The 24938-nt window shown below is 38.2% G+C and overlaps 1 protein-coding gene across 1 annotated transcript in view; it reads right to left on the reverse strand.

The window, feature by feature from the left end:
* Positions 1-23063, reverse strand: part of crfb1 (cytokine receptor family member b1) — a 37363-nt gene extending 14300 nt beyond the window's left edge. Inside the window, exons 1-7 of the mRNA XM_082176178.1 lie at positions 22905-23063; positions 22533-22610; positions 20985-21078; positions 14684-14804; positions 6578-6747; positions 6293-6450; positions 5205-5373 (exon numbers count right to left, since the gene is read on the reverse strand). Coding sequence (XP_082032304.1) covers positions 5205-5373; positions 6293-6450; positions 6578-6747; positions 14684-14804; positions 20985-21036 — 670 coding nt within the window. The 5' untranslated portion in view covers positions 21037-21078; positions 22533-22610; positions 22905-23063. The remainder of the gene's footprint in view (positions 1-5204; positions 5374-6292; positions 6451-6577; positions 6748-14683; positions 14805-20984; positions 21079-22532; positions 22611-22904) is intronic.
* Between the last annotated feature and the right edge of the window lie 1875 nt (positions 23064-24938).

Consider the following 24938-nt stretch of genomic DNA (forward strand, 5'->3'; position numbering starts at 1 on the left):
CCTTTTGTCTTCTGCATTCTCCTTACCATCGTCTCCTGTTCTTCCCTCAGACTCGTCCCCCAGAAACAGTCCCACAGACCCAGACCCCATCTCTTAAAAATGAATAAAGGCTGGTTTAAAGTACTTCCTCCTGCCTCTATGTATTAACCCTCTGGAGTCTGAGCGTTTTTTTGGGCCCTGGGGGTGTTCTGACATGCCCTGACATTTGTGCTTTTTTCAGTTGCTTATAAACATATTAATGGCAAAGGTGTAAATTCACTCTATATAGCACAAACAGGACTACAATAATATGTGAGCCACATGTATGTACATGTTTTCATTTTTGAGAGAATAATGTTTATGCGTGGTTATCGAAAAAACTAAAAATTAAAATTTTTGAAATAAGACCACAAAACACATACTAAATATGTGGCAATAAGACTTTTGACTTATGGATGTCGTCGCCTATAGTTTTTTCTTCAAAATTATGTGAAAATAGTCTTGCTTTATCGTTCACATAAAACCATACATTGATTTAAATTGATGTAAAACAGGTTTTGCTTGGAAAGCCAATATGCGAGGGGGCGTGAACGAGGAGTGGTTTACACCTTAGAATACACCCACTCTGCATAATTAGCCATTCACTCAGGTGTGACACTGACTGAGCCACAATGAAAGGACAAAAGATATATTTAGAAGAAGACTTATATTGACCATTTAAGATTTTGCTTACATCTATCTTGTAAATATGTTTTGCTATTTTATTAAAATGGTTACAATTACAACAATAATTACAATTTCAACAATATTTCAAGTGTACTCTTTCTTTGTAAAAAAAAAATGATTATAGGCCCTACATTTTATCTATGTATTCATTAGTTTGAATATAACCAACATTGGAACAGCTAACATCTTAGTTGATGACTTTATTTTTGACAAAAATCGTATTTTATATATAGAAATGGCTAAACAAAAGCTTATTTGATGTGGCAGTATATTCTACAGTAAAAACTGTACCCAAATCTACTAAACAAAATGTTGTCTTTCATATTTCGTCTGACTGTAACGTTGTTTTCATGAAATATTAGGGCATATTGTTAATTTGCAGTTTAATACGTTGCTTATACAAATAGCCTACATTTTATTTCAACATTCAGTCGATGTTTACTTATCTCAGTATAGCAATGCAGTTTGCTAAAACATCATCATTCATTCACACACGCGATTTAAATTGAAACTGTCTTTGCCAGCTGTGGTAAACAGCGCGCATCTCTGCCGTTTATTCATTCATAAACAGAAACCCACGTGAAGAAATTCACGTGAGAAGGAAAAAACTTACTTGTATTCCTCAGCTCGCTCCTCGATATACCCGCACTTCTGAGGGACATTTTCGATTAGTATTATTCCTCACAGCGCTGCAAGACGGTGTAAACAATGATCTAAATAAACGTGTGTGTTTTCTCGAGCTGATGGGGGCGTTCACAGGATTGCCTCAGCCATTTGCGTTTGAATAGCGCGCGCTCTCCGTGGGCGGGGCCGATTATAACGTAATGAGATGAGATGAGCTCGACTGGAATCGCTCTCTTTTAATACAGATTTCACAAGATGAGAATAATTGTTTTTTTATATAAATGACTTCATTTAAAAGAAGAGAATTCAAGCTTCATGCCTGTGTGTCTGTATGTCTGTTTGACTGAGTATTCGCTGAGTTATTGTTAATTTTCGGACGCGTTTCAGAATGGACTTCACTGGCAGAGAGAAGGCAGAACTCGCTTCGTGTTTATTTTTCTTTATTTGGCAAAAAGCACAACACTTTGTTTTTATTGTGAGTATACACAAAAATAATACACATTTAACAGAATCGATTGATGTATGAAACTCCTATGGAAAATCAAAGTCAACAGAGTATTTATGAGTTTCTTTTACACTAATAAAAAAAAAGCGAGCTGGTATCGCCGGCGATACAGCCGACCTCAGGGGGTTAATGCTCATGGGTAGCCTAAATGGGTTCCATTCAGACCTTAACATTAAGTATTTTACTGTTATGTGTCAACAAGATTCAACAAGACATGTTCACCTGGCTATACCCAATGTTTAGATCTGTTGTGGTATTTATGCAAATTAGCACATATATAATTAGATTATGCACCATTTGTCCATCTTAACAAACTTGTAATACATTTTTTGTTTGTCTTGATGCAAGTAATCAACTCAGTAATTTTCATGGTGATATCTAAAGGTTACATTTTTTACTCTATTCACGTGAGAAAGAGAATGAATAGGCGTATGAATAGACTATATTTGGGTCTTTTTCGAAACTTCCTCCTAATGGGATTCTTCTGGGCTTTTTTTTCCTTACTCAGGACATATTGAGGATACAAAATCAGTTGAGTTTGCTTCTGTTGCAATTTGTTCACGGTTGACCCCCATTTTGGCTTAAAATGACTGGACTAATTGGCATTAAAGAAAAATGGATAATTTTGACCCATACAATGTATTGTTGGCTATTGCCACAAATATACCCGTGCGACATGTGACTGGTTTTGAGGTCCAGGGTCAGATATGGTAAAGAGTTGTGAAAGTTGGCACACCGATTGGAGTGCATCTCAACAGACCTCTGACCAACTTTGGTGTTTCTCACTGAAACCATATAGCGCTACATACAGCTACAATTTTTAGCCAATTCTGTTACAAATCCAATTCATGAGCGAATTTCTATTCTAATTCAAGTGATCTACAAATGGATTATTCTATCAACAAATGTTATGTAACTTCCCACTGACAGTTCTCATTATAGAGCTTTGCAACTTGAATTTTCACTATTAAAACCCATCATATGCAGAGCAGAACTGATAATACACCTTTTCCCATATTTGTCTTATACTTTTTTATCTTCTGCCGTAATACATCACTCTTGGAATATGACGCTTTCTTCTGGAAAGTCATGGAATCCCAATAGTGGATTATTGTAGATCTCTTGAATTACATTTTTGCAAATAATAAATCAATTTGATGATATCTGTAATTATTCTGACGACTCAATTTCACTCAATTATTACTAGTTCTTGTTTTCTTCTTACCAGAGTAGAGATGATCCCTACAGAGAACACTTTGAGAGATTATCTTTAACATTAATATGATATCAGAAAAGTAATTCTGAATGGTCAAAAGTCAATTATTACTAGTTAAAATTGAATAACACACATCTACATGTTCTTTCTAGACATCAGAAATGTCTGAATTTTTACAACTCATTATTATTAATAAAAGGAGATGTGTGTGTGTTTTCCAAGCATTAATGGTGAGGAAAGACCCTTATTATACTTGTGAGCGGCACATATGAGGAGTTTCTGGGTGTTTCTCCCTCATATCTGCTTCCAGGTCTTGATTGTGGCATTTATTTGAGGTTTAGAATCCATTATTCCTGTAATTCTCGTCTTTTATGAATTTAATAAAGAGCTCGGTCTCGTATTCTGTCCAAACACACCGCATCATCTACGTCAGGTGACCTGTAAATGCGCAAAAACTGTTTCCATTGCAGTTTTGCGAAATATTTCTTTTTTGAATTGCCTGAAAAACCTCCTCATGCGAGCGTAGAAACTTTTTTGCGCTAAATGGGAGTTTTTGCGAAATTGACATGTTTCCATTGGGCGTATTTTCAATTCGCAATTTCAATTTGCGCAATTTGAAGGGTAATGGAAACGCGGCTAATGAGAGGATGACTACTGTTATATATATATATATATATATATATATATATATATATCGTCGCTGTCGGGCGGAAACCTCGTATGTCCAAATTTGGTAAATTTCATATTTTTTCACAAATCGATGCTATTGGTCAGTCCCCACGTGGTTCTGTTATTTTTACAAATTATTAACCAATCTAAAGTGTTGAAAATAGCTTGAGAGCAATTCTCGTAACTCCATTGGACACTTCAACTGTCTGAGAATCCTCGTAACTCCACCTCTTCTTCACTCCACGGCGGGCGGGAGCCTCGCGGCATTTTGTCTCCTCAGGATTGAAACTTGCAACGATTAAGAAACCCTCGTCGAGCAACACGTAAAGCAAGCCTTAACTCTGATTTTATCTGTGTTAAACTATGATATCAGTTATTGATGCATTTTAAATGTCTACGTATTACTAGGCTTATTATTAGGCTTATTATACTTGTGCATTGGAGTTTTAAAATGTATCTAATATTATACTTGAATTGAATTAAATGTTTTGGATACCAGCTTTAAATGATTGTTTTTATTATTATTTTACTGACTCGAAGTTGGCACTGTGCATGTAAAATACCCCAAGTAGCAGGTTTTATTTATGGGAGAAAAAGGGTCTGTCTATTGGCGCCAGTAAGTTAAGCCTATTTTTGCATAACTCTGTCTGTTTTTTAGACAATAACGAGTGAAAATAGTTAGGTTAGATACATTTGAGTTGGCTTGTTTTGTTAAAAATCGATAGCTGTAATGCTTCGGTGCAGAAGGAAGCCCGTGAGCCACGGAGGTAAGTTTGCGTGCAGATTAGGCAAATTTCCACCTATTAGACAACGTTAGTCAGCTCATAATTTTTTGTTCTGCTTCACTTATAGCTCTTAAACCTTTAAAATGGAGTTTAGGAAGATGTATGTAACCACGGTCGTTAGCTTTGATTAACTATTGAAGCCTTTTCTCTTGTCAAAAGGCTCAACGCGACCGCCGATTTTGTTTGCGTGCAGATTAATTTCCGCCTATTTTAGACAGCCTAGTATTTTGGTATTGCATCACTCATATCTCTTAAACGTTTAAAATGGAGTTTAGGAAGATGTATGTAACCACAATCATTAGATTTGAATAGCTCTTAAAGCCTTATCTCTTATCAAAAGGCTGAATGCGACCGCAGACTGTGATGAACACTGCTGGCAGCAGCGACGTCTGTGTCCGTACCATTCTAATCAATGACAGCGTAAGCTCGTATCTCCCCGCTCCCAAGTCATAAATCTCGTATCTCCGATTAAACATGATTTTAGGGAAATGTTGTGTTAATGTTGGTATACAACAGTATATGATAGCAATATAAGGTACAATACCAACTTTAACGATACAATGTTTAATAACTAAAAAAATATGCAGTTTTTTTAATTTCCTGAAAAATAATGGTTTTGGAGATACGAGGATTCCGCCCGACAGCGACGATATATATATATATATATATAGAGTGCTGCTGTTAAAAGGTGTTTTCTTACCGCCTCTGGGCTCCACTTTACTGGGGTATTCACACTGCCACGCAGAAGCTCGAGTGTTGAGGTTGGAGATGATTGTGGGAAGAACTCTTACACAGTACTGTTGTCCCGGCTGAAGGTTCTCCAGGATATGCTGACGCGGGGATGTCCTTGATGTAGAGATGTGCTCGGCCTAGGTTTGACAAAACACCAGCACAAGACGTGAGAATTCAGCTGATGTGACTTTACAAGTGTAGCTTTAAACACAGTCAACAAGCGCGTGAGCATCAACAGTAGAGATGCAAGAGACATCGGCAATCATATCGGGATCGGCCGACATGTGTTCAGTTTTGATGTTATCGGCCCGATAAGAAAATGTGTCCAGTATATTAAAGCAGATAAATAATGGATTATCTCCTTCAGATGTGCACTGCTCACCATGATGATTTTGAATTGCTTGAAATATGATTGGCATCACTTTAAAAAAAAGTCTGTCATATTGGCTACATAAAAATCATAATAAGAACATCATTATAAATGTGTGTTTGGGACGTGGCTTTTAATGGTGAGACTTTTGTTTTTGTTATCAGGCTCTCAAAAATTATCAAAAAAATTGGATTTCGATTTATCGACCAAAATATCGGTTATCGGCTTTCAAATATAAAGATTTATCGGTTATCGGTACCAGTCAAAATGTTCATATCGGTGCATCCCTAATCAACAGTGATCAAGTTATTACAAATAAATCTAGATTTGAAGATATTAGAAAATAATTTACCAAATTTAATAATTCAACAGAACTATCTGAAGGAGTTGTGAGATACGGAAGCAGTTGTAGAGCCACTTTCTGCATTATCAACACAATAAAGTGAATTTTACTAACAAAAAGATAACTAACACATCTACTAATTGGATTAAATAATCAAATGCATTGAGATGGACAAATGCGAGCGATCGAGTTGGACGTTGATTTGTCGGATTCACAAAAGTGTTTATCAGCTGAACCCCTTTGGCTTACAGCGTAACACGATCTGGTGGAGAAATACGACTTGGCAACCACTGTGACCTTCTGAGCAGACACAAATAACCACTTCTCCCACAGGAACACTCACCTCGCTCTGTCCCGCTTTCTTCCAGCTGATATTGAAGGACACAGATTTATAAAAATGACTCATTTGATCTGTAATTGTTGTTTCGACGGGTAGAGAGATGCTGATGTTCAGATAGCTTTCATTGCCAGACAGGGATATAACGGGTGGGCCGATGATCGCTAAACAAAGCAAAATCAAAGCCATTTTAAAAGTTAACAACTCCAGATCTCAACAGACATGGACATGCAAACTGAAACAGAAAATATGACTCGCATCACATCAACCCCCAGATGTTCAGGTACTTACTTTCTTCATAGGGTGTAAAACTTTTTTTAACTTTCAATGATGTTGTGTTGTCAAGCGATGCCCAAACTTTGAAAGTGCAGCGTATATAGATGTCGATGTCGTTCAGTGTTTCTGAGACATCTACTGTTGTATTTGTGATGTTCAGACGCTCTGTTGAATTTCGATTGCAGCTGTGAAAATAAACAAAATCAGTCTTTATTTAAAGATGGTCAAAATAGAACAAAATGTAAGAAAGTGTGAGTTTGCGCTAGGAAACACTTCTTAGGATTTGTGTGATACTGACAAAAGTTGTCTTTTACGGTTAGGTTTAAGTCACAGTGGAAGCGTCTGTGAGAGCTGTGCACATTTGTGGACTGTGGAGTTTGTGCTGAATACTGAACTTCTTAAAGCTCCTGGAAGTGAATCATGACTGAATGCTCGATCTCTTAATGTTGCCACTAAGGCTGCACAACATACTGAAATATAGGCCTGTTCAATATTGTGATATGCCTTACTGCAATGATCAAATCACAAAGGCTGCAATTTAATGAATGAATAAATAGATGTTGTGTGTGTTACAGAGTAGAGCGCCACACTGTGTGCATTTGACTGATGGGGTGATGTGTAATCTAATATGTGTGTAGCACAACAACTAATAAACTGAACAGAAAATATGTTTATGTCAACATTTCAAAATAGGGATGGCAAAAACTAAACATTTTCTTGACCGACCACCGAGCCTCATTAGTCGGTTGAAACCGGTTAACCGATTAGTTTAAAATATGCGCTATTTGAAATAACAGCCATTTCGAACCGCGCCTGCAATTTCGCAACTCTGTCGCATCTCTCTGCCTCCCGCTCACACACACACACACACACACACGCTGTTTGTCACATTTCCTACCAGCTAGCATAGATGACACGGTAGGTTGGCTTTGGCTACCTTTCTCACCCGAAGAGGCTTGCGGGTGTCGCGTTTTCAGGTGATACATCATAAGCCGCGTTTCCATTACCCTTCAAATTGCGCAAATTGCGAATTGAAAATACGCACAATGGAAACACGTCAATTTCGCATAAACTCCCGTTTATCGCAAAAAAGTTTTTACGCTCGCATGAGGTGGTTTTTCAGGCAATTCGAAAAAGGAATAGGCTATTTCGCAAAACTGCAATGGAAACATTTACAGTCACCTGACTTAGAAGACGCGGTGTATTTGATGTCCATAGCTACGCAAATAATAATTATTTTATATTATTTTATTATAACATTTAATAGGCTATATTTAGAATACGCTTTTATGCAAAAAAGGAACAAAGCTGAGTGTGGAGCGCGCACTGCATGGCACGGAGGCGCGGGCGCGAACACTTGCATTTTCCTATCAACAGTGGAAACATCTTAAAATACTCTATCATTTCTGGTCATACAGAAAATAATACATTATTCTCAACTACTTTTATTTGTGTGAACTCACAATAACAAGAAAACGTGCTTTTGTAAAATAAAATAAAACAATCAGACGCACTTTCATGATCTCCATAAACTGGAGCGCGAGAACTGAAACAAAATATAGTCTATAGGCTAAAGCTTGAAATGTCCACTTTAAAACGAACAAATTCGAATCGAAAGCTAATACCTACTGATTATGTACCTAATCCGTATAAGGTGCATTTCTCTCTAAAAGGAAAAACGAATGGACACAAAAGTAGCCTACATGGATCGTTTGGACAGAATACGAGACAGAGTTCTTTATTAAATTTATAAAATAAACAATAATTAGCCTTCTCGGAGCAGAATGAGGGCGAAACACCCAGAAACTCCTATGTGTCATTCGTAGTAGCCTAGTCTTTCCCTGCCATTAATGCTTGGATAACACGCCACGTCTTCCATTAATAATAATAATAATAATAATAATAATAATAATAATGTCTAATGCGGTGGCTGTGATATATATATACAGGGTGCGATTTGCCGGGGGGGATGCGTGGGATTTCCCCCTTTCTGGTCAATGTATCCCTGCCTCTGCTTAATTATTTTTATCCCCGGTGGGGATAAATTTATCCCCCCCTCAAAGTGATCAGTGCTACTACACTAGTGGCGAGGCGGATCACAAAACTTATCACGGATCCGTGGTTTGATTAAAATCCTTTTTATTTTAAAATGCGCTACTTTGACTGGCTCCGCAGCCTCTCTGTAACCACCACTCTGCAGACTTGCTCAATGTCCCGCCCACGGCGCTATATGATTGGTTACACCTCACGAGTAATAGCCTATCAACACTTGCGAGACGGTTGCAGGTCTTTTTTTACGCTGCATATGCAGCATATTACTGAAGCGGGAATAAACATCACAATCTGATTATCTGTTTCTATGATGACAAGCAGAGTTAGTGCTGAGGTTGCACATACGGTGTTTTACTCAACTGAGGCTAAGCAAAGGTTTTTTGATTACTCACTCACTCTTGAGTGTCTGGCGTGAGTGATTTCAATGTTAAGTCAATGTAAAGACGCGTTTACGCGCGTCTAGAGGTCCTGCGGCGCGATGCGTGTCGCGCGGCGCGGTAGACGCGAAGCCCGAATGAGGCGAATTGACTTTGTCGGCCCGGCCCGACACATTAACTGTATGTTATGAGCCCGAGCCCAATTTAAACCCAGGGGTGGCGCCAGGGAAGTTGAGATGAAGCAAAGATGAAGTTGACGATCGCCATTTCCGTAGTGAATGCGCATATATGGAGAAATGCATGGATTACATCAGAGTGTTGCCTATTTCTTTTTGTTTTGAATTGTTTCGTTTAAAGACATTTCAAGCGTTCTTTAGATATATTTCTTAATATTCTCTTTGAGGCATACACTTAGTTTCGGTTAATTTATGATGAGATCCGCTTAAGTTATCGTGCAGTGCAAGTAACCGCGGCGGCGCCTCTGATTATAGCCTTTGTCTGCTATATTTGCTTCTTATTTATTAAATACACGCAATTCGTTGATGAAAAATGTATTAAAATTAAGATACAATTTATACAGAACGAAATTCACTTTAAAGAAAGGCTTTCTACAAAACAAAACTTAATGAAATAGTCAAAATCATGTCTAACCCACTCCAAGTCTCCCGATATATACTGCACATCCTATCTTACTCGTGCTGCTGTTCACTTTTCATAAATCAACATAGATGGAAAAAAATAACAATAATATTTTAACAAATATGAAACTAAATGAGCTTATTTAATGGCTACAACACATATAGTAGGCCTATACAGACACTCTATTTGTACAAATTGCTGCACATTCATTTACTGCTTCTGAATTTTGCACACATAAGTTGAAAGGCATTTGTTTGTGCATAGTAAAACATATCTGCAACATTTATCAAGTTCACGGATATTGTGCGTGCATTTATTAATTATTATCATAATGAATAATGCAACAAGGACAAATCATGTAAACTGCCTTGTTTGTTTATTCAGAATGAAATGGATCGCAAATGGATCTGAAAGAAGAAACGTAAAAAATAAATAAAATAAAATAAAAATAAAACGTGAAAAATTATGAACACAGAAAATGAACTTTGGATGAACTTTGGATGGCCTAGGAGGAGTAGCCCTAGTAGGCTACAACTCTAATTTAATTCAACAAGGTTTTAGAATATAGAATATTTTTTAAACAAAATAAATATTTTTAAAGATTATTATCCCGGGCCGGTGTGATGCGTGCGAGTGGAGGAGCATGACACGTGACGTGTTGCATTTTGTAACACAAGTGCTGGATCAAGGGCCCGGGTCGGGTCGGGTCAAATTCGGGCTCGGGCAGAGAATCTAAACACTGATTTATCTGATCCTGTCCATTAGCTTTGATCCATGTACGGCTTTTCAGAATGTCACCAAGTACAAATATTTGTAATAGTATGTAATTTTTCAGCACGAAAACTCTTGTTAGCTAGCTGGGAACAATGAAAAGGGTCCAGAGCAGCAAATGCAGTGAATGAAGTTCTTGTTCTCATGATTTATTTTTATGAATAAAAATGTTTCAAAACATCCCCCCCTCTGTTTTTTTCACAAATCGCACCCTGTATATATATATATATATATAAACTACCAACGTCCTTTGCCGTGATTTTTGGAATGACTAATCGCGAGAGAAAAAAGGACGTTTTGTCGCATAACATCGGTTAATGGAAACGCCGTCATTTATCGATATTTAGATAATAGATCTTTTAAGACAAATCTGTGCTACAACTGTATTTAAGCACTGGATCTGGATCACACAAGTTGCAACTTACATCTGTGTCATTCTTTTTGGTGAAATGGTCCCACACACTACTTTTCTTTGCACGCTTCATCCTGTCGTCTGCCCTGGCTCTAACCTCGAGTGTTTTAGCCTTTACTTTTCGCAAACCCTGTGAGCGCGCAAACCCAAACGCTGTGACTAGAGGTTGACCGATTCATCGGTTTTGCCGATTAATCGGCACCGATAGTTGATTGGGGGAACTATCGTTATCGGCAAAAATACATAACGATAGTTTTTCCTGGTTGCGTCCGTTGCTGGAGCGGCTGAGAAGCGCGTGCTGTCATTCATTACACAGTAAGAGAGAGCTGAGAAGGGTCTGCTGGCATCATGCAGTACAAGAGCGACCTCTAGAGGTGTAATAAAAACTATCGCTGATGCCTCGTGTTGTTTATTTCGACACGTGATGCTGCGTGCTGCACTGAGAGCACACGCTGCGTGGAGAGCGCTGACATCAGATGCGTGTTTAAAGCACCGACAGCTAAAAGGTAGCCTATGTATACAGTACATTTTGTCATATCATTATAAAGTGATTAATTTGTTGACTAAATGCTGCATTAGTAGAGAAAGAACAGCACACCAGTATGTTTGTTTGCCTTCAAGGCTGAGAGGACGCTAACATTATTAGTACCTCAAGCGGTTAAAGCACTGACAAAAATAAACGTAAGTCCGACGCGAATGTTTAATGTCACGATTGTTACCTCTATTTGCATTAGTTTATATCCAGCTTGTCACTTTTATGCATTTAATATGCAGAGAAGTTGCGTATTTAAAGCTAGAGACGTAAGATAGCAAACTGATATGTTCATACAGCCGACAGAAACATAAACAAATCAGAAAAGCATTCGATTTCGGTTATTTTTTCGTCATCACTTCAATCCATGTTTTTTTATTTTGATTAGATAATCATCAAGTGTTTATAAAATAGAAGCAAAAGTGTGAGACTATACATTTCATATTTATGTCATTTCAATGCTCTGGCATTGTAGATATTTAAGCATGACTGTTTGGATTTATATGAAATGATAACACTTACAATAAAATTCCATATGTAACATTAACTAAGGTTAATAACTTCTGTATAAGGATTGTTCATTATTTGTTAATTAGCATGTACTAACACATTTTTTAATTAAGGTTTTTATTTGTTAACCATAGTTAATGCACTATCAAACTAACATGAATGATCAAGGTGCAATTGTATTGCTCAAATATTATACAGATCAAATTTTGTTACTTTTTTATTCATTAAGTTGGCTTGAAAAATAACAGTTTAACAGTTACATTTTGAATGTAACTGGTTTCATTTGTTATTTAGAGTATTACTTTTTGTTTCAGTTTGAATGAATGTCTTTTATTGACTTCAATATTTATTTATTCATATTATATATTTATTTCATTTAGCATGTTTTCATGGTTCAATACAGTTTTATTATTTTTATAATAAAGTTCAGCACTGTTTTACTTGGAGTGTTATGTTTGTTTTTATCCAGTATCAATTTTAAAAACTATCGGTTGATTAATCGGTTATCGGCAAGTATGGCCCAACCTAGCTATCGTTATCGGTAAAATCCACTATCGGTCGACCTCTAGCTGTGACCTCGCGCCAAATGTTTTTATTGGTTTATTATAAGTAGCCTACAAACAGGCGAGTTATAAAAAATTGAGTGTGAGGGATTTGTTCACTTCACACAAAAAGATCTTGGAATGAGATGGCTAACTGTAGTAGCGTTTAGTCCACTGTCTATAATAGCCTAATTTAGAGATTTTTTTTTTTTAACCGACTACCGACAACTAGGGATGCACCGATCCACATTTTTTCACTTCCGATCCGATCCCGATACCTGAATTTGGATATCGGCCGATACCGATACTATTCCGATACCAGAGCTGTGTTTGCTTTAATATTATTATTATCATTATTGTTTATTTTATATGATGCTGAAATAAACTCCTCTCAACAGGCAAGTATGATATGTAGGCCTACATATTTATGCATGTATGGTAAGTATAAGGTCAGAAAAGGAAGTCAGAAAAACAGTAAATCCTGTTAACAGGAAAAATCCCATTCTGAAAACAAATATGCAACTGTAGGTCATGTCAATATTTATTACATTCCCAAAATGTCAAATACTTGAGTCTTGAAATATAAGAAAAGTGCAAGTGTAAACATCTTACACACACACACACTATCTAAAGGGTGATCCTCGCTCCGATGCTGTAACTCTCTCGATGAATGCTCGATCAACATCAGCCATGTGCAAACAGACAAGCGGATTTCGCCTCAGACGCGCGTCAATTTCGCTTCAAACTTTTGCTTTTTACGAGCGTCAATTTCGCTCTGGGCGCGCGAATGGATTCAAAATATTCAAGCGTCCAACTAGACGCGGCAGACGCGAATTTGACGCGCTATTCGCGTTTGGTGTGAACGCACAGTAACGTGGTGCTTTTTTAAATGTTTGATTGCATTCGTTGTGTTGTACGACGCGAGGGAGCTTCAACGAGCTCTGAATTACGGCTTTGCAAACATTGCATTTTGCTGTCTTGCTCTGCGGTGTTTCCAGTGTGAAGAATTTCCACACAGCGGCCGCAAACTGCGGAATGGATTTCCTGAGCGGTGGCGTGTCTCATAACTCTGTGTCTCATTGAGCCGCGCCTCCGTTCAGGAAATCCATTCCGCAGTTTGCAGCCAGCTAGCAGACTAGCCGGCGGGAATCACTTTTGGAGTCATTTCAGCAGACAACGTTAAAGCGCAGACATGACTCTAGGATATCGGATATCTCCGCAGGTTGGATCGGGAAAATCCGATACGTGAATTACGCTGGTATCGGTCCCGATACCGATACTGGATCGGATCGGCCCCATCCCTACCGACAACTTTGATCGGTTAACGTTGATACGGTCAACCATCGGTTAAACGGTCATCGGTTAACATCCCTATTTCAAAATGAAGAAATAAAGACTAGAATTAAAATATATTTAATAATTCTAATATTAAATATAGGGCTGTCAAAATTAACATAACAAAAAAAGTAATGCAACTAATGTTTTTTTTGTTTTTGTTTAACATGTTAAAAATATTTAATGTGATTAATGCAGCATCTGCTTTTTCCTGGCATCAACAAACAAACACCCGAAACACACAAAGAAAGCCACTTTAGACAGTGCGCAAAAACACACAAAATGATGTTGAAATGCCTGTTATTGGCGAGTAATCTCATGAGCACCACATTAAATGAGTTAAAAGTGTTAAAGCTGCAGTCGGCATGTCTGGCAGAGTGAGGGGACTTAGCCAAAGTGTTGAATGTTTAAACTCTCATGCATCTGTGGCGTGTGCACCAACTGTGATTGACAGTCAGATCTCACACAGCCATGCGCTGATTGGACCAGAAGAACCGGCTGATTTATGTTGTTCTGTCGGAGAATAGCGTCGGTTCAGTGAATATGACCCAAAAAAATCTTGCAGACGGCAGCTTTAAATAAATGTAAAGAGTAGTGAGAAAAGTTAATGTGCTTCAGATCTTAAAGTGACAGAAGCCTAATAAACCTGCTGCTGTCTGTCATTAATGCTCATCAAACAACAACACACAGAGATCATCACTCTCTGCTCTTCACTGAATAACTTCAGTAGCTTTAATAGGAACTAATCTCTATCCAATTTATAATTTATGCAGCGAAGTTCAGTGTTTATTAACAGCACAGATACTGACATTATTATATTCAACTGTTAGACCTGCCTGGAAATCTTAAAGCACTGTTCACAAGGTCACATGGGTCAAAAACAAGGCTTTAGATAAAGTGCTCCAGAAGTGCTTTATCTTGATGTTGCTCGACTGGTTTGAGAGGACTCACCGCAGTTTAAAGTTGAAGACAGTGCGTGGAGGAGTACCTATCCCAGGATTCCACTGTAAGATGTGCCGGAAGTTGTGGGACACTATAGTAAGGTTGGCAGGAGCAGGGAGTGTGTGGAGCACTAGAAGAAAACACCACACACACACATCACACACTAAGCAGAAACATGGTCACAAAGAAAATAAAGCTCATATAATGCAATAAACAAAACCGGGACAGAAATGAGCAGATTTCATAGTCACGATTCCTCATTTCATTCACCAATCTGGCAATGTGGTCAGGTTTCATATTCGTCATGTGGTTTTCCACATCTTGTTTTAAAGATGTTTGCAGTGTTTGTTTCATACACAATATTGGCTCATTATATAAAAATAAAATACAAATATGAAATAGTTATAAAGATAGGGCCCTGCGAAATCAGTTTTATTTTTTCTTTGTTTAAATTTTTCTAGATTCGCTTTTTTCTTTTTCGTTTTATTTTTTTTATATCCATTTTAAAGGTTAAATTAAATGTAAGTAATCAAAATGCATTTCTAATAAATTGAAATCATGAAACAAACAATTTCACAACAATTTATGAAAAATTACATGTTTTAGGCCCTATGAAATACGTAACAATTTCTCAAATTCATTATTTCTTTTTTTTTCTAAAACCAAATTCTGTGTTTTCTGGATTCCATTTTAATGGTTTAATTAAATTTTAATAATCAAAATTATTAAGTTTTTTTTTCTTTCTGTGTTGTGTATTTTTTTCTTCTTCTGGCAATCAAATGAAGGCATAAACATTAATTTAATTTAATTTTTTCAAACAAAGTGCTGCACAACAGAGCTTTACTGTTAAATTAAAACATGGAAGAAAAATAGTGATTATTCCTTAAAAAAGTTAAAAAAATAAATTATTAATTTATAATAACACTAATAATATGAAATTGAGACGTAGCTAAATTCTACTGTACAACAGCAATATATTTGTGTCACAATTAAACAGAAATGTTTATTATGACGGTTCGCTGTGAAGACTTTAGAGTTTCTGAGCGTTTATGATATGATAGTTTCCTCAAATGAAGCGGTGAAATGCTGATGAAGTGACTCTGGAGATGAAGTTCATGCGTTCATGACATGTCCTCACATATTGAGGCGTCGGAGGCTGAAAACACCGCAAGCTTCAGTGTGTGTGTGTGGGAAATCAAACCATTCATTCACACACAGAACACGCAGGATTCATACTTAAATAGTCTTTTTTGCGGTTTAATATTCACACACACACGTCTATATTGTACGGAGCCCCTGAGGGGACCTTTGCAAAAAAATAAAATATACAGACTTTCGCGTGCTCACAAGAAACTTTCGAGTGCTCTCGCGTTACAATTTCCAGTTTATTAGTGTCATTTTACTACAAATGTGGGAGATGAGAGTGTATGGATACAGTTGGATGCATAGAAGCCACTAGAAGACAAGCCTGCAACCTTCAGCCAAAAAAAGGACAGGATATTTTTATGGATATCAATGGAGATGGAGAAGAGGCTTCACAGAACCGGTTTTGTGAAATAGCTTATTTAATGAATCGACTGCCTGTCCACTAATCTTCAACACGTTTTGCGCTTTATTTTTATTTATTTTATTACAGGGACAGTGCATATTAATAAACATTTCTGTCAATATGCCAGAATTAGCCAAAAGGCTATTTTTCATCGGCAGTCCCCGGACAGATGGTAAAAAGTCACTCTAAAAGGGAGTAAAATTACATATTTACATAACAATATAAAAATTTCAAATTACAGTACATTTAGTAAGAAATACTATTATGCTAAAATATACAATCGAAACACAGCAAACCAACAATCAAACAAACATCAGACAAAAACATGACACATTCACACACACACACACACACACACACACACACACACACACACACACACACACACACACACACACACACACACACACACACACAAGGCAAGAAGCCAGCAGTGGGCAGCGAGAGCAGGTCTCTAGGTAAGTTAATGTTGACAGCTCTGATAATCAATTAACCATTTCTTTAACTGGATCTTAAATGTTCTATATGTGTTTAGATTTCTGATGGTTATGGGGGTGATGGTGGTTCCACTCAGTAGCAGCTCGCACAGAAGCAGCAGTTTGGCCAAATACACTTTTCCTATAAGGAATGACATGATCTCCCCTCGCTGCACCTCTGGTTCTGCTGTGATCAGCTGTTCGGATGTTAACAAACTGATGGAGAGGAGGGGATGATAAACCATGAATCATTTTATACAGAAGACATAGATTTGAATATTTTACCATGTTTTTCCAGCGGAGTAATCTATTGGACAATGATGAGAAATACATTGTTTCTTATCCAGAATTGTAACAGTTTGTTTGTAAAGTGATTGCAGAGGTTTCAAAGATGTAACACTAGCTTGCGACCCAATGGGTAAACAGTAATAAGTGATATGTGAGAAGATTAGTTAAAATAATTTCATTGTTCTTTGGGGCGATCACCTGTCATTCTTCTCAGCTGGTTCCATAATATTTTAGCATTTCCATTGGATTTTTCAATTATAGTGGGAAAGAAATCTGCCTTGGCTTTTCTTAATGATCTCACAACTTTATTTCTCCACATGGTGAATGAAACGTCCTCTGTCATGAGTTGATTTAGTTTTATTTGCTAGTTTAGGGCTTGATCTCGTTCTTTCATGATTTTTATGATGTCTGGATTTATCCAGGGTACAGTGTTTTTGTGTTGTTTGTACTTGATTTTTTGTGTGAATTCTCTGATAGTTCTCTCAAGTGTTTTTAGAAATATTTGGCTATCTTTTTCATAGTCAACTAAAGGTAAAATGTCATCCCATTGAATTTGGTTAGCTGCAGCTACAAAGTTTTGATATTTACTTTTAGGGATTGTAATAGTTTCTTTTTTATCTCTAGCACAAGGATGGAAACGTTGTTTGGTAAGGTTTCTAATGACAAGAGTAAGATTATGGTCCGATAAACCTGTCCACATATTAAATGATTTTAGTTCTTTCTGGTCTATTGGTGAATATGAGATCGATTTGTGTCTTGGTAGAGTTTGTTATTCTTGTTGGTTTTAGATCAAACCTGTCAGTGATTTGTTTGAGCTTTTTTCTAGAGGGTTTGTCCTCCCAGTTGATGTTAAAATCCCCCATTATGATCATTTCTTTATCAAGATTGTTTTCTTTAACAGCTTCTCAAAGTTGTCATAAAAGCTGTTATCTGCAGAGGGAGGCCTGTACATTACAACAAGGACAAAGGACATGTGTGGTGAGAGCCTGACATTGAGACCTAAACATTCTAATAGATTACAATATGACCCACTGGATTTTGTGACACTGTAATGTGCTTTTTATATAAACCATCACTCCTCCCCCCTTTTAGATCCCTCTGTGTCATTCCTGTAGATGTTATAACCAGGAATATTCAGAGCTGCTAATGGAGCATTTTGATTAAGCCAGGTTTCAGATAAGCATAAAAAGTCCAGGTTTGAACCCAGTAACAGATGCTGTATTTGCTCACTTTTAGACGGTATACTTCTAATGTTTAGATGGCCACCTAGAAGTCTCCTTGGTTTAGCCCTAGGGTCCCACACCGTTTGCGAATGATTGACAGTCTGAAACACCTCCCACTTCCTGTTCTTTGCAATCCCTTGATTTAGCTGTTTTCTGTTTACATTCTGCGTTACTATGGGGTGTATAGTCCCAGAGCTTTGGGGTCTAGCCAGCCCAGCATGCACCTCAAGCCCAGAAGAGACACAGGATCCACCCGACGTCCCCGTGAAGTCATCACTTTGCTGGCTCGCCCCCCGTGATCCCCCGAGGACATGCCACACTCCACCCACGCCGACACCGGGGACACCAATAACAATACTTTTGTTGGGAATGATAGGCTATGTAGATTTTACTATGATAAAAGGGTATTTTATGAGAGAATGCAAAGAAGGGAATGTCACGACAGGTAGGATCCATTTGCGACAGTACCATAGTATTTAATAGTAATATTGAGTGATGTTATATAGGCCTATGGTCTAAACCAGTTATGATAAGACTTGACTTGTAACTGATGTATGCATATGACGCTGATATTATGCATTTTAATGAATAAAGACATAATTATAACTATTTGTATGTTGTTTAATTAAAATAAAACATTAAGTGTTGTGTCCACTGCTGTGTGCTTAATGATTATGATATAACGCTTTGTCATGAATGATAGTATAAAATATTTGTAATGAATTAAATATGTATTAAATTACAATTAAGTTTTTAGTGTAATCTTAAATGTAGTTTTTTTGCGGCCTGCAATGACTAGTGCTTTACAGCTAATAGAGATATTCATGCTTTTCTCCCTACAGTAAAGCACAGTCCACAAACAGTGCAGTCCTACTAGTGATATAACACCAAATGTATTCACAAGACCAACGCGCTAATATTCCACAAGAAACTGACTGTCATGAAACTTTGAACTGCGGCTGAGGTGCCTCATGTGATCCATGTAAATGCTACGCTTTCTCCGATGGTAAGAGACACCCTCTCATCTCCCTATAATAAGACACATCTCTGGAGGCATGCTCCTAGCACACTCATCTCATCCCTATTCCCACATTTGTAGAAATGACACTATAACGTAAACTGGAAATTGTAACGCGTGAGCACTCGAAAGTCTGTATATATATTTTTTTTTTGCAAAGGTCCCCTCAGGGGCTCCGTAATATTGCGATTTGATTCAAGTGAAATAAAAAAAAAGACAAATTCCGCGTTATACAGTGAATTACATTTTTATGAATGTATTTTATCCGCGTTCAGCATCACAGAAATCATAGGGCCCTATGAAGAACATTACTCTTGCTTCGTTTCACTTATTTATATCGCACCTTACAGGCCACCGTAGCTCTGAAGTGCTGTACATTTCAACTAAAAGCAACATAATAATAAGACAAAACATAAAAACATCCATGTACTAATGTACTCTGGTCAGTTCAGTATGATTACAGGTCTCTACAATAATAAAGAAGTAAAACATCTGGGAAACACACCCCAGTTCCTCAAACTGAGCACCCGTGGCCGGCTGAAGAACACTACTCTGAAGAGTTAGGCTTATAATGAAGCTTTCTTCAACACTGAGCCTAAACTCTTTAACTCTCAAAAGGCCAAGATCATAAAGAGAAATTGCTATTTTTTTAATCGGATTATGACATCCAAAATACAATCTCATGATTAAAAAAACAAAAAAACATGACATTTATTTTAATGTTGTAATGTTGAAAAAATAGAGCTTGTTTAGAGTTCCTGAATATATTAGCCTAGTACTGTATGATATTTAATACGCACATTTCTAGGGCCTATAAATGCTCAACACGACCTAAACCCTGTTGTGCTCGATGTCTTCTGTCCTCTGACTGAGCTCATATCTCTACAGTCTTTTCTGCTGTGAAATATTTAATGATTTGCATAAAGTAAATATAATGTTATTGGCAGAAGCAACTTTTTACTTTTACTTGAGTATTCATACATCATTTTTTTGACTTTCTTCAAATATGACACAACAAGCTTTTGAGACACATTTATTTTTCCATCTCTCAATTATCATTGAATTGCCATGAATATGAGCCATGAATATGAGCCATGAATATGAGCCATAAAAGCCTGATGTATGAAATATGATACTCAACAAACAACTCATATGAATACATATACAAAACTGCATGTGTTTTTGTTGCGTATCATATTTCATACAAACACACACGTTTGTGTTGACCTAAAACTGAATTCAATATAGCCAACTAATTGATTAATGACTAATATTAAATATTGAACCGGTTCTGTTAACCAGGCCACCAGTATAAAGCCTACAGAACACAGTCTCTTATAGAAGAACGACGTTTCCCCTGAGATACAAACATTTACACACAGATTATGAAAAACATTTAACAAAATAAATTACATTTTAACAAACATAACGAGCTACAACTTTCCGAGTCCCCTCCAAATATGGTAAATATGTAAATGATATGAACTTTGATGTGAAGGTGAGCAGATTTCGCTCTACAGGACGACATATTGTGTCTGAATGCTGAACAATCACCAGATCGAAATATTCACAACCAGAGAAATGAGGCCTACACTTTCCCCCAGGATACACCAGGGTCAAACTCGTTCTTCAGTGTGTGTGTGTGTGTGTGTGTGTGTGTGTGTGTGTGTGTGTGTGTGTGTGTGTGTGTGTGTGTGTGTGTGTGTGTGTGTGTGTGTGTGTGTGTGTGTGTGTGTGTTCTCAGACCGTACTGTACCTGTCATGTGGAGGGACATGAGGATGAGATGGCCCACGTATGCTGTCATCATTATGACTGTCAATCATAGTTCACCAACAGCAGTGACCTCACACTGAAACACACACACACACACACACACACACACACACACACACACACACACACACAAGAGATGAAGAGCATTAATCACTGAGATCAGACAGCGATAATATTAGACATGTAAACATGTATACGGTATAAACATTCAGAAGACGTTATCAACAGATGACAAGCCCTGATGTCACAAAGCTCACATTGTAAGACAATAAAGCACAATATTTCCTAGTGCACATTACATACGTGCATATATTAGATCACACAGGGGTTGGGTTAGTGTGTGTGTGTGTGTGTGTGTGGGTGTGTGTGTGGGTGTGTGTGTGTGTGTGTGTGTGTGGTGGTCTAGCTCAAGTACACAGGCTGGCGATCCGAGTGTGTGTGTGTGTGTGTGTGTGTGTGTGTGTGTGTGTGTGTGTGTGTGTGTGTGTGTGTGTGTGTGTTTGGTGGTCTAGCTCATGTACACTGGCTGGCGATTCGAGTGTGTGTCTGTGTGTGTGTGTGTGTGTGCGTGCGTGGGATCAGGGGTTGGGTTAGTGTGTGTGTGTGTGTGTGTTTGATGGGTGGGATCAGAGGTTGGGTTAGTGTGTGTGTGTGTGTGTGTGTGTGTGTGTGTGTTTGATGGGTGGGTTCAGGGGTTGGGTTAGTGTGTGTGTGTGTGTGTGTGTGTGTGTGTGTGTGTGTGTGTGTGTGTGTGTGTGTGTGTGTGTGTGTGTGTGTGTGTGTGTGATGGGATACAAATCATTGTGTCTATGGAAAGTCCCCATAAAACATAAAAACACAACATTACACAACTTGTTCTGTTGAAATGAGAGATGATGAAGATGATGAAGCTGAACCCTCATCATCGGCGCTGAGGAACGTTCAGGAGTTCAATATGTCAACAGTTCCTCTCTGGTAACGGGATAGTTCACTTCAAGATGAAGACCCTCATCATTCACTCGCCCTCAAGCTGTTCCACCCCTGTGTGTGTTTCTCTCTTCTGCTGAACACTACAGAGGAGATCTTGAAGGATGTCGGTAAACGGCTGATTGACTTCCACAGTATTTCTGTGTTCTTCTTTTGTGTTCAGCAGAACAAAGACACTCATACAGGTGTGGAGCAGCTTGAGGGCGAGTGAATGATGACAGGATCTTCATTTTTTGGGCAAACTGTCCCTGTAATGACAGATGCAAACGTGTGTGTGTGTGTGTGTGTGTGTGTGTGTGTGTGGCTTCTTCCTAAAGCAAGGAGCCAGACAGTATTGCACTATGAACAGAGTGAAGTTAAGTCTCTGTTAAACTGCCTCCTTGTCTTTATTATACCTGGAACATTACAGAATTCATTCATTATCGTATTGTTAAGGTCAATATAGACTAAAAACCTTTATACATTCTCCTCTTCATCTCCTCTTCATCTCCTCAGCTTCTCCTCAGCTTCTCCGGATGACCACACATGTTCAATCTCAAAACCATTCATGTTAAATATAATTACCTTTATCGGTGTGTAAATGTGGTCTTGATCCAGTCTCAGTCCTGTAAACTCTTAAGTTACCGGCGACTGACCTGAGATCTGTTCAGGAAAGATGAACAACACACTTAGAGAACTCGACGTAAACATGGCTAGGCTTTATGAACATGTAAGTTAGCATGTTGCTATTCTCTTAAGTACATTGATGTATCATTTAAAATCATTAAAACGTAAATCGATATCGTGTAGTACACATGTTAAATACCAGATTAATAACACAGATAAAGTTACCTGTATTAAAGCCTGTAAACACTGAATTACAGAGCGCCAGGTGTCATATCAAGGTCCACTTGTTTACAACACTCGTCTAAACACGTTCAAAGTTCTTCACATTACCTGTAACTCCATGGCGATCTGTCCTCTCGGATAATCATGTGAGAGCGAGCGGTTATGAAGTTTAATAGCGCATATATTAATAGACGAACCGTCGTTGAAGCCGAAGGGGGTTCCTGATTCTGTTTCCACACGTCACTGACACACGCACGCGCTTCCCTGGCACTGAGGCACAGCGGCGCGTCACGTGATTTTCACTCAAACACAACCAGGTTCACGGGAAAGACACTCGTGTGTGTGTGAGTGTATGTGTGTGTGTGTGTGTGTGTGTGCAGACTTTAAGTGTTTTGCGGCTTCTGTTTTGTTCCACTGCCTAATAATAAGTTTGCCTGAAATCACGTGGACACAAACGACTCAAATATGTTAATTTAGATTTGTTCGTAAAACATATAAACATTTTATTTGTAAAAGTAGGCTACTATAAACAACATTCGTTGTGATCAGAATTTACCTTTAAATACAGCATTGAATTACTGAAGAATTGCAACATTTTTGAACAATTGCATTTTATGTGTTTTCTAATGAACTAGTATTTAAGCAGTATTGGTAGTTAGTGTGCTACACTCTTAATTAAAGTCAGTAAGAATAGGGCGCAGTGTACTGTGTTTATATTAGGAATCATCCCTATTGATTTTTCACAGGTGTTTTAACTGTATTTTAAATAACTATAATAAAATATTATAATATAATAAAATTACCAGTATCTTTTCCATTTTTAAATCATATTTTTTTCTTACATGTACCTAACTGAACAACAGTTATTGGAACAGGCTAATAACATGCTGTATCATAAGCGAACAATTATTATTTAATAATTGCAACTAGCAACTTAATTCACATATGCTGCACGTATACTGCATCTTTCTCCAGATCTAGTCAGGCTGTTCAATGGTTTTCTCTTTTTGTGTAATTTAGATGAGAATGTGCCTTTTTATTGTTTGAGGCGCTTTTTATTGTTTGAGGCTTTTGAATTGTCTGTGCGCTGATTTGCAGCGAAAAGGAGAAACAGATTATGCAGGAGGGAATGGTTGAGGAGACGAGAGCAAGGAGTGTGTTTCTGCAAAGAGAGTTGTGGGCAGGGCTGGACTGGGACAAAAAATCGTCCCGGGCATTTTGGCCCAGACTGGCCCACTATATGATCATAAACACCACCCATCTTTGCACGCCCTTAAATAAATGCATACCATTTCCTATTCCTTAAAACGTACTCGGTTACCTAACGTAACCTCGGTTCTCTCTAGAAGAGGGAACGAGTATTGCGTAAGTTGCTTACGCTACGGGTAAAGTTGTCTTTTCTCGAGATCTGAAGCCAAAAATTATCCTTAATTTTGTATTTATTGTCAACGCAGTGCGGCAGCCAACAGACCATAGCAGGCTGTATAAGCATGCTCAATGGCTGTCCTGCGGCAACTGCAGCAGCCTACCAGTGAGCCCTGCGTGACGTCACGCCCAATGAGTCGCGCCTCAGCCCGCCAGAATGGGTGTGGCTAGCGTGTATAAAAGGAGGGCTCACAGGCTGAAATTCTGGTTTTCATAGACTGAAGCGAATAAGCTTGTGGCGCGACACGGCAGGTTACGCAATACTCGTTCCCTCTTCTAGAGAGAATCGAGGTTACGTTAGGTAACCGATTACGTTCTCTTACGAGAGGTTCTCTCGTATTGCGTAAGTTGCTTACGCTACAGGAACCCCTTGTCAACGCCGTGCGCGCCGAGCATCCACTGCATGAGTCCCAGGGGGCCCGGGGAACATAACATGCGGGAACAGGCGGCCAGCAACGCGGGCCAACACATGTCATAAGCACTTCATAGGAATACAGAGCGGCTCTGCCGGTCTATGTATAAGCATGTGGAGAATGCGGCCAGCAGTGCGGGCCAGCACAGTACATAAGCACATCATAGGGAGAATATAGAGTGGCTTCACCGGTCTATGTATAGAGAGTAAAACCCCTAGCGCAGCTGAGTGGCCAGCAACGCGGGCCAGCACCAGCGCACAAGCGCGTGATGGGGAAAATACAGAGCGGCTCCGCCGGTCTGTAT

This window comes from Leuciscus leuciscus (genome assembly GCF_965113295.1).
Source record: "Leuciscus leuciscus genome assembly, chromosome: 7".
Taxonomy (NCBI): Eukaryota; Metazoa; Chordata; class Actinopteri; order Cypriniformes; family Leuciscidae; genus Leuciscus; species Leuciscus leuciscus.